Genomic DNA, 11,393 nt, shown 5'->3' with positions numbered 1-11,393 from the left:
AAGTCGGCTCCCGGCCGGGAGGGGGGAGGGTAGGAGCGGAGCGCGCGCCTCCGCTCCGCGGAGAGCGACTCCGCGCGTCTGGATAGGCTGCGAGCGCGATCGCCCGCCCACCTGGCCGCTCGGTGCGCTCCGATTGGTCGGTGTTGGCGCGAAGGTCCGCGAAGCAGCCCTCACGCAGGGACAGCAGGAAACAATAGAGGCCGCGCGCGGAGAGCGAGCGTTCCGTAGCTTCCCCGCCCCTCCCGCAAAACGGTAGACCTCGGGATACCCCTGGCTTTCCTGCACGCCATGGCCGACAAGGAAGGTGAGGGTGCCGGAGTCACCCTAGGAGGCGGAGGGGTGCCGGACTTGCGCTGCGGCCTTTACACGGCCTAACAGTGAGAGCAGGCCCGACTCTGCTGAGTGCGGTCCACACCATCGGAGGCGTGAGGCGAACTAGCCCCGCGAGGCGGGGCAACGGCGCGCAGCTGGCGGTGGGGCCCCGGCGGGTGTTTGGTCCCTCCTTGCGCTTCCTGTCGGTCTACACGCCTCTCTCCGGGTCTGCCCTGCACCGCTCCCTACACCCAGGGGTCGGGACTCGGGCCTCCTCGCAGGTCCCGTAGACTCGGGCGTAGGGGAGCGTGCTGGCGCGGCCGCGCCGTTACCCGCACGGCTAACGGAGTATCTGTTCGGATGACGTGAGAGGAGTTCCAACCCGCGGAGGCGGCGAGGGTGCTGGTGCCTCCGCACGGGGAAAATTTGGACAAACCTGCTCTGTATCAGGACTCGGGAGCCATACCGGTAGCTTTGGAAGTGTTTACGCGGTTTCTGTTGTGTTCGCTAATTTAAATTTATTTTTCATTTTTTAGCAGCCTTTGATGACGCAGTAGAAGAACGCGTGATCAACGAAGAGTACAAAATATGGAAAAAGAACACCCCTTTTCTTTACGATTTGGTGATGACCCATGCTCTGGAGTGGCCCAGCTTAACTGCACAGTGGCTTCCCGATGTAACCAGGTGATACGAATCTCTTGAACGTTGCCTTGTTGTGTCCTCGGTGTAGATTTGGCACATTGATTTCCCCTGGTTTGTTTTTTTTCTCCAGTCACCCTTTACGGGGCATATGATCAAACCCTCTTGGTGACATTTTCTTCTAGACCAAAAAGTGGGCAGAATGTCAAATTACTTTCTTTTCCCTGATAAGAGAAAACATGCTGTTCTTTTTCTGATACTGGGTTGAATAACCATATGACTTGTCGGCTTTCAAGAAGTGTTACGATGTGTCCAGTTTTTTAATCTCACAGTCTTTGGTTGTAGCTGGTTAATACAAAGGTGAATACAGCGTGGTAGCTGCCTGCAAGGAGCACAGTCTAGTTGAAGGAGCTGGTGTAACTAGTAGTTGTAGTTGTGTGTTCTCAGAGCACTTTTTAGAGAGATACTTAGGATGCTTAGAACAACACCTGAAAGTGGGTGGGAGGTTTTGCATTTGAGGAATTATGCATGGTGAGAGATGAACCGCATATATTTCTTGCTCGTGTACCTCTAATAGAGGAGATAAAATATTTAATTTGGCTTACGTTTATTGAGGGTCTAGGTGCCACTTATCAAGGCACACAGGTTTAAATAAGATCCTTCCCTGCCTTAACTTCGTATGTTATAAGTATGTATAACCTATAACATTAAAAAAATTATCATGGGAGTGGCCAAGATAAAATGGTGAGGGGAAGGAAAAATGACCTCAATGGGGTATGAGGGAAGAAAGGCTCAAGTTTTAGCAAAACCAGTGTGTCAGTTGGAGTAAAGGGTTTTCTATTATAAAACTTTTAGTTTTGAAACAAAATTTAAAAATTATATTTTATGTATACTAAAAAATAAATTCCTCCTATCTTAGGTCTTTAGAAGTCTATGCTTCACTCAACAAGTAATTAGAAAATTGATATAGATCTTAAAAAGTTGATACGGATTTTATTAATAAGGACGAGGCTGTTACCTTTGCAATAGCATTTTAAAAATGGGGAATTCTGTCCTAAGGTGGTTAAACAAAACCATAATAAATACCTAGACATTTAGAGTTGGGAGCTTTATCATTACCAGGAGTTCCCATATTCAACTGATCATCAGAATCGGCCATAAAAAAAGAATGAAATCTCACCATCTGCGACAATATGGAGGGACTTAGAGGGTATGGTGCTGAGTGAAATAATTAGAGAAAAACAAGTACCATATGACTTCACTTATGTGGAATCAAAACAAGCAGAAAAGAAACAGACTCAGATACAGAGAACATTTTGACAGTTGCCAGATGGGAGGGTGGTTGGAGAGCTGGGTGAAAAAGGTGAAGGGATTAAGAAGTACAAATTGGTAGTTACAGAAATAGACAAGTGGATATCAACTACAGTACAGGAAATATAGTAATATTGTAGTAACTATGGTGTCAGGGTATTAGACTTATCAGGGCGATCACTACATGTTATATAATGTATGATCACTGTGTTGTGCATCTGAAACTAACAATGATAAATAAAAAATCCTATATAATAAAAGGCTAATATGCAAATCGACTGAAGGGGGAACTACTGGTTGCTATGACTTGCGCTGAACACTAGGGGGCAGACACTCAATTCAGGAGCATCAGTGCACTCCCACAGGGGGAGTCCCACTCTGCCAGAAGCTGGGCTCATAGCTGGCGAGCGCAGCAGTGGTGGTGGGAGCCTCTCCCGCCTCTGGCAGCGCTGAGGATGTCCATTCCCTGAGGGCTCCCGGACTGGGAGAGGGCGCAGGCCAGGCTGAGGGGACCCCCCCCCAATTTCATGCACCGGGCCTCTAGTTGAAAAATAAAAAATTATTCAAATGTTAAAAAAAAAATGAGTTCAGCAGAAGTGGAGTTCTGTCAGGTATTCTCAATGGTAGTTCAAAGCATTTAGGAACTTGTTGCAGAATACTTGATGAGAAATGGTTGGTGATTCCAGATTAACCAGTCATGCCAAATTATAGTGAACCAGTGGGTCCCAAATATTGGTCATCCCATACCTATTAAATCATGCTGGAATCCCAAAGCCTCCCATACAGTGTAGTGATTAACTAGGTTTGCAAAGCAATGAATTAGAATAAATTCTTCAAGGCTAAAATTTGTGCTGTCATCTTAGTTGTTTTCTACTCCAGCAGATAAACCTTTCTGTAATATTTGACATTGATCCAAATACCCTACCCTTTTCCTTCCCTTTTTTGTATTCTACTCATATAACAATGTTTTGTTGTTTTTGTAATGATGAGGATTACTTATAAGCAAGCATCTAATGCCAAGTGCTTAGGTTTTTTGTGTATATGTTTTGATTTTGATGTTTATTCACATCCTTTAAAAAAGTAATTGTAGCTCTATAAAATTCTTCCCTCACTTCCTCTGATTCTTTGTTTAACTTTCTAACCACAGGCATTCCCAATTTTCTATTGACAGTTCTCTTTTTTTTCCTATACTTTTTCTGTTTAATTTATAGATGTCCATCACCTCTTTGCAGAGGAATTCATATTGGTTATCATAAACCTAACTTCTGGGCTCTTCTTGAAATTTTCAGCTGCCTAGAGTCTAAATTTAATCTGTTCCTTAGCCTTCTCTCCCACTGTACTTTCCCACACCTAGAGTCAGATTTGGACTTTTCCTAGTTCTGTTACTTAGTAGTTGTGTGATCTAAGGCAAGCTGTTTAATCTTGTAGTATTATGGTATTTCAATGATAAAAGGTATATCCAATGCCTAACATGGTGTCTGGCACTTGGTAGACCTTCCCCTTTGCTTAGCTCCTTTTTTTTTTTTTTTTTTTTTTTTGACTACCTGCTTATCTTCCAGCTGTATTCCTTTGTACCTTTCATGTGGTGTATATTGACTTGTGTTTTAATCATTGTGTGCATGACTGCCTAATTGTCCCTGGTTTTTTTGAGGACAAGAATCATGTCTTTTTTTTTTTTTTAATATATATTTCTTTATTGATTTCAGAGAGGAAGGGAGGAGAGAGAGATAGAAACATCAATGATGACAGAGAATCATTGATTGGCTGCCTCCTGCACACCCCCTACTGGGGATCGAGCCCGAAACCCAGGCATGTTCCCTTGACCAGAATCGAACCCGGGACCCTTCAGTCTGCAGGCCGACGCTCCATCCGCTGAGCCAAGCCGGCTAGGGCAAGAATCATGTCTTAATCATTATGCGTCCATAGTTTTTGGAGCAGTGTGTCCAAGCAGTTAGGAAATATTTGAGCAATTAATTTACTAATGTTATTTCCTTTCCTTTCTGATGAAGTTAACTTAAAGAAGTAACCTAAAATGTTAGTGTACCCAACAAATTTTTCTTTATATCCAACCAGTTGTAATGGATGAGTAATTCATTCCCATTTTATTTTGTTAGACTTTTCCCCCAAAGCAATTGTAAATTTTTGATCAAGTTAAATACAGCTGGTCCTTGAATAACGTTTTGTTCATTCTAAAGTTGAGATGCCATAGGAACTTAACTTTTGTTTATATCCTTTAGCATGTGGTAAAATTGGCTTCGTTGTATGTAATTTTGCTTAAAGTCACAGAACCTATCCATGTTAACTGAGGATTTATTATACTTAAAAATTAAGTGCTATGTAGTCTTTCTTATATGTGGCTCTGTGGAAGTTATATTAAAAGTAGAAAATGACCCTGGCTGGTGTAGATCAGCCAGGTTGAGCATCATCCCATACACATGCCTGGGTTGCGGGTTCGATTCCCAGTAGGAGGCATGCAGGAGACAGGCAATCAATGTTTCTTTCCTCCCTTTCTCTCTCTGTAAAATCAATAAGAACAATCTTTTGAAGTAGAAAATGATTTTCTCTTCCCAAGACCTTGTTGTAATAGTGCTCTTGCATAGATGTATTTGTAACTAATTTGAATGGTGACCATATATTGCTATTACAGACCAGAAGGGAAAGATTTCAGCATTCATCGACTTGTCCTGGGGACACACACATCGGATGAACAAAACCACCTTGTGATAGCCAGTGTGCAACTCCCTAATGATGATGCTCAGTTTGATGCTTCACACTACGACAGTGAGAAAGGAGGTAGGAATCTTAAAAGTGAAAGGAGTCTATAAGATATATTTTTCATATCTTTGAATTGTCATAAAAAGAATGTTCAATATGATAAAGAAGCCACAAGATAGAAATGATGTTAAGCTTTGGAAAGCCTGAGTTTGCAGTAGAAATATTAGCTGTCAGAATACATACCTAACACAAAGTTGGTTCTGTGCCTTTTCTATAAACCTTCCTCTACTAAATTTGGTGCTGGGAGTATTTCTAGAATTGAAAGAAGCAAAAATCCACCATATTTTATTGATGTTCATGCACACATTCTCAATGTGGGACATGCTCCCCCTAGCAGGGTGAAAATTGTTTTTTGGGGAAAGGTGTGTTTGAAAACTGCCTTATTCTTTGAATGTATAAAGCACAGATATACATAGCATATGTAAATAGATAATACAGGATATCTGGTATTAAAATTTCATTATGGTGTCAAGAAAATGTCTTATAAGGTTTCTTAGAGGGGCAATAATGGAAAAAAAGATTTGTGAAACACTGGCTTAAATTACCCTTTTTAGGTTTGAAGTGGTAAAAATGACAACTATGGCCCTTGCTACATACATAAAAATTAAGTGAGCCTTTTTTTTAAAAAATATATTTTATTGATTTTTTACAGAGAGGAAGGGAGAGGGATAGAGAGTTAGAAACATCGATGAGAGAGAGAGACATCGATCAGCTGCCTCCTGCACATTCCCTACTGGGGATGTGCCCACAACCAAGGTACATACCCTTGACCAGAATCGAACTTGGGACCCTTGAGTCCGCAAGCCAACGCTCTATCCACTGAGCCAAACCGGTTAGAGCAAGTGAGCCATTTAATTATATCTTAATTTTAGGAGATAACTTAAGGGTTTAACTTTTCATGAAATACTTTTTCTCTTAGAAGAGGTACAGTGAGTGAGTTTTCTTTATTGTTGTCCTTGAACTCAAATTAATACTGGGAAGTAGAAGATAGCCTCTAAGATTTGTGCTCTAATAAATGGATGTTCATGTTTATTATCTTAGATTTCTTCTGATTAGCAGAATCCATTCTTTTATCTAAGTTATTTTGGGCTTCAGTTATTTTTCGGTATTGTAATATGCAGTTGATCTTTTGAGCATTCCATATTTAGCTTAGGATGATGCAGAATGCAAAATAACTTCTTAGGATAAAGGTCAGCAAATATTTTGTGTCACTGACCCAAGTGTGTAGCTATAAGATATGATTACTGGAAAGTTATTTTCTGGGTAGACATTAGTGATGGGGGGGGGGGGGGGCGCTGAATTTAGACTCGGGCTGGAGTCCTGGATATACCACTCATTAATTATGGTTTTCGGTAACTTTTAGCCTTTTATTAGATGAAGATAAATTTTCTTTAGGATTTTTGGTTAATATTTAGGGACAAAAATACTCTGGTAATGTAGTAAGTTATTTTTAAATATCAAAGCAAATATAAAACGATATGGGAACCCCCATAAACATATCCCCTTTAGATAACTGTTAAAATTGATACATAGTTTTCAGAATGATTTATCCCATTTATTGAATTACTCATTCAAAAGATGTGTTAAGTACTTATTGTAGGCCAGACATGTTTCTTGGTACTGGGGGTACAGCATAGAATATTCTTTTCTGGTATGATGTATCTTGGAACAGATCTCTGTGTAAGTGTATAGAAACGTACCTCTTTTTTTAAATTATTTTTTATCCTCACCTGAGGATATTTTTTTCATTGGTTTTTCAGAGAGAGTGGAAGGGAGGATGAGATAGAGAGAAACATCAATGTGAGAGAGATACATCGACTGGTTGCCTCCAACATGCGACCCTGAGTGGGGTCAGGATCGAACCTACAACCTAGGCTCATTCCCTTTATTGGTAATTGAATTGAGACCCTTTGGTCTGTGGGCCTGCATACTAACCATTGAGCAATACTGGTCAGGGCAGAAACCTAACTCTTTTTGATGGCTCTATACTATACCATAATTAACCATCCTTATTTATGGACATATAAGTGGTTTCCAATCTTTTGGCTTCAAAAACAATTCTTGCGCATGCAACTTAGGTAGTTTTGCTGTAGAATAATCTTGAGTGTAATGTATATCACAGAGCAAGAATATTCTCAAGTATAATTGATACTGCTAAATTGCTCACCAATAGCAGAAGTATTTGTGTTTCTCCATGCCCTTGCCAACATTGAAGTGACTACAGACTTACTTCATTTTGCTTTTTAAGTTATTCATGAAATTGAACTTGTTTTAAAATATTTGTCTTTGTCTATCTTAATCTGCCTATTTATGTTTTTTGCTTTTTTTTTTTTTTTCTATTAGTATCTATGTACTAGAGGCCTGGTGCACGATCAGGGCTGGGGAGGGATGCCCCTGGAGAGGGATGTGGGAGGTTGGCCAGGGGAGGATGCCCCTGGGGAGGGACCGTGGGAGGCTCCAGGGCATGTCTGTCCCATCTTGCTCAGTCCCGATCAGCTGGACCCCAGCAGCAAGCTAACCTACGGGTCAGAGCGTTTGCCCCCTGGTGGTCAGTGTACATCATAGCGAGCGGTTGAGCGGCCTTAACATATCATTAGCATATTACGCTTTGATTGGTTGAACAGACAACCAGACATTTTGCATATTGGGCTTTTATTATATAGGAGGATAAAGTAGGTTATCCCCAATAAATAGGTTGTGGATCATTTTTCCAGTTTTATTTTATAATCTTATTTTATTTATTTATTTATTTATTTATTTATTTATTTTTACAGAGAGGAAGGGAGAGGGATAGAGAGTTAGAAACATCGATGAGAGAGCAACATTGATCAGCTGCCTGATCAATGGGCCATTGGGGATGTGCCCGCACCCAAGGTACATGCCCTTGACCGGAATCGAACCTGGGACCCTTCAGTCCGCAGGCCAACGCTCTATCCATGGAGCCAAACCGGTCAGGGCTATTTTATAATCTTAAGGCTTATCTAGAAGCATTGTGTTTTTAATTGTCCAACATTGTTCTGATATCCTTCAGCTTTTGAAAGACCTTATTCCAAGATTTTTTAAAAATAGCTGTTGTTTTCTGGTACTTTTATTTTTTTATTTTTTAAATATATTTCTTTATTGATTTCAGAGAGGAAGGGAGAAGGAGAGAGAGAGAGAAACATCAATGATGAGAGAGAATCATTGATCGAGCCCGCAACCCAGGCATGTGCCCTTGGCTGGAATCAAACCTGGGACCCTTTAGTCCACAGGCCAACGCTCTATCCACTGAGCCAAGCCGGCTAGGACGGTACTTTTAAATTTTGACCATTAAAACTTCAATCTTTCTGGTGTTAGTTATGGAATTAGGGATTCAAGTGTTTTTCTAAGTGGTTAGCAATTTTTTAAATGCCATTTGCTGGCTAATTCATTTTCTCTGCTAGTGTTTGAAATGGCATCTTTTAACATGTACACTCAAGTATTTTTCTGAGTTAACTGAGTTATTTGGCATCAAACCAATTCACTTTTATGTTCCAATGATAACATTTAGCCCTCTTACTAATGCTTATTAGTAAAATAACAGTGAAAAATACCAGTAATGTGTGTGATATATTTGTATGATTATACAGTATAAATCACCATAATTAATCCTCAAGGAAGCTGATACTCAGATGTTTTTTAACTTCCCCTAAGGTTACACAACATATCTCCCATTCCTTTCTCTTCTTTTTACTTCTCTTCTCCACCCCCTCCTCCCCACTTCACCCCCAAAATCTTCAGATCACTGGATAGCCTTGGTGCTTAAAGTGTGTGTCGGGGAAGGGGGCCTATCTCCATATGGTCTCAGCAGTGGTAGAAGTAGATATAACCTAATGTCTTCTAGATAGCTTCCTAGTGTCTCTCCTTGGCCAGATAAAACATCCTTGTTTTTTCTTAGCTTGAACTATTGTAATTGATTATGAGCTAATTGCTCCTATTTGATTTGAGATAATTGATGGCAGATAGCTTCAAAATATCGTTGAACTTTCAAAGTGAAAGAACTAAAAACTGGCTTAGTCTTGTTTTGACATTAGAAAGTATTTGCCTTTTTATATTAGATTTAGCCTGGCTATAGTCACCTTTTAAGCTCTGAAAAAGGTTAGATGTAAATTTTTACTTCAGATCATGTTACTAAGATCTTCAAATGCCAACAAATAATTTAATTTGGGGGAATTAGCTGTGGGTGTATGCTGTTGTTTGTAAGGTAGCTTTAAACTTTGATCTCAATTATATATAATAAACTTATTGCCGAAACCGGTTTGGCTTAGTGGATGGAGCGTCAGCCTGCGGACTGAATGGTCCCAGGTTCGATTCCGGTCAAGGGCATGTACCTTGGTTGCGGGCACATCTCCACTGGGAGATGTGCAGTAGGTGGCTGATCGGTGTTTCTCTCTCATTGATGTTTCTGACTTTCTGTCTCTCTCCCTTCCTCTCTGTAAAGAAAATCAATAAAATATATTTAAAAAAAAAAAACTTTTTAAATTCTGTTAAGATCTAATCTAATAAAAGAGAAACATGCAAATTGACCACACCTCCACTACACCCCAAGCCACGCCCACCAGCCAATCAGAGCGACTGTATGCAAATTAATCCAACCAAGATGGCAGCCACTGAGCTGGAGCAAGCAGGAGGCTTGGTTGCCTGGCGATAGAGGAAGCCAAGTTTCCTGCCTGCCCTGGCTGGCTGTGGCCTCCGCTCAAAGCAGCAAAGTTTCAATTATAGAAGATAAATAAATCCCAGATACCTGCTTCCAGCCAGCCTCCACTGGGAGCTTGGGTGGCTGGGGGCCATGGCCAGCCTGCAAACAGCCATCAGCCCCTCACCCAGGATGGCCACACAATCATGGGGTGAGGGTCCGCACTGGGGGTCTTGGCCAGCCTGCAAACAGCCATCAGCCCCTCACCCAGACTGGCCAGGCATCCCAGCAGGACCCCTCCCCACCTACCCTGAAGGGGCTGTGGCCAGCCTGAAAACGGCCCTCAGCCCCTCACCCAGGCTGGCCAGGCACCCCAGCGGGACCCCCACCCTGATCCTGGACACCATTCAGGGCAAACCAGCTGGCCCCCACCCATGCACCAGGCCTCTATCCTGTATAATAAAAGGGTAATATGCAAATTGACCCTAACAGCAGAACGACTGGGAATGACTGGTCACTATGACACACACTGACCACTAGGGGACAGACGCTCAATGCAGGAGCTGCCCCCTGGTGGTCAGTGTGCTCCCACAGGGGGAGCTCTGCTCAGCCACAAGCCAGGCTGCCAGCTGCCAATACAACGGTGGTGGTGGGAGCCTCTCCTGCCTCCTCAGCAGCGCTAAGGATGCCCGACTGCAGCTTAGGCCTGCTCCCTGCTGGCAAGTGGACATCCCCCGAGGGCTCCCGGGCTTCCAGAGGGATGTCTGACTGCCAGCTTAGGCCAAATCCCCTGGGGAGTGCGGGCCTAAGACAGCAGGTGGTCATCCCCCAAGGGGTCCCAGACTGCCGAGAGGGCACAGGCTGGGCTGGGGGGGGACCGCCCCCCCCCCCCCCAGTGCACAAATTTTTGTGCACCGGGCCTCTAGTAATTAAATATTTGACTCAGGATGTTAGAACTTATTCTTAGTTTCAAAATGTTTATGAACTCAAAAAGTGACTTGGTTTAGTAGAAATCAGAATGCTAGTTACCTAAGTTTGTAGAGGGAGGAGCTTGGTTGGGAAGGACATTACAGTGCCTTCTAGGGGGCCATACACTCTATATTTGATGGGTGGTGGTTCCCTTGGTATATTATGCTTATGTAAAAATTTGTCAAGCTAGACATTTGATTGTATTATGTTATACCTCAAATTTTTAAAATGTTTTATATAGAGAGAAACAAGATAGGGATACAGTTAAATCTTGATAGTTTTCAGTTTATTATTCAATCATACTCCACATGACATTTTGGTCATTGATGAACCACATATACTACAGTGTTCCCATAAGATTATAATGGAGTTGAATTTCCTTGAAGAAATGGCAGGATATATGGTTTAGGAGGAATTTTTTCCTCTGTGATAGGTACAATATCTGTGTGGGTTGGCAGTAGATTCCCTCTCACAGCACCTCAATTTTGAGTATGCAGATTACATCCCAATCAGTCAGCCACTGACGGTTGTGGCATAGAAGAGACTGTCCTCCCGGCGCTATGTATTTGGAGGACACTTATCTCCCTTCCAGTTCTGGCTTCAATGGTCTTCAGAGTACATTGCTGTACATTCTTTGTTGAGGACCTAAGATCCTGTACAAGCACACAGGTCCACAGGATCTACCTTAACAAGTATTAAGTGCCACTGCCACTTTAGTAAAAGCTTCCTGTGG

At 42.1% G+C, this 11,393-nt stretch overlaps 1 protein-coding gene across 5 annotated transcripts in view; it reads left to right on the top strand.

The window, feature by feature from the left end:
* The first annotated feature begins 144 nt into the window (after positions 1–144).
* The window catches only part of RBBP4 (RB binding protein 4, chromatin remodeling factor), a 31,081-nt gene continuing 19,832 nt past the window's right edge, over positions 145–11,393 (top strand). For 4 of the 5 annotated variants that reach the window (XR_009452044.1, XM_059690343.1, XM_059690344.1 and 1 more), the window contains exons 1-3: positions 145–304; positions 849–996; positions 4,910–5,055. Coding sequence is in view for 4 of the 5 variants with exons in the window: in XM_059690343.1 (XP_059546326.1) it covers positions 289–304; positions 849–996; positions 4,910–5,055 (310 nt within the window). In the remaining variant the exon portion in view is untranslated. The remainder of the gene's footprint in view (positions 305–848; positions 997–4,909; positions 5,056–11,393) is intronic. The other variant, XM_059690345.1, reaches the window with a different exon arrangement.

This window comes from Myotis daubentonii, chromosome 3 (genome assembly GCF_963259705.1).
Source record: "Myotis daubentonii chromosome 3, mMyoDau2.1, whole genome shotgun sequence".
NCBI classification, from domain to species: domain Eukaryota; kingdom Metazoa; phylum Chordata; class Mammalia; order Chiroptera; family Vespertilionidae; genus Myotis; species Myotis daubentonii.
Note: the sequence above shows the minus strand (reverse complement) of the source record. Positions and strands in the feature narration are given on the sequence as shown.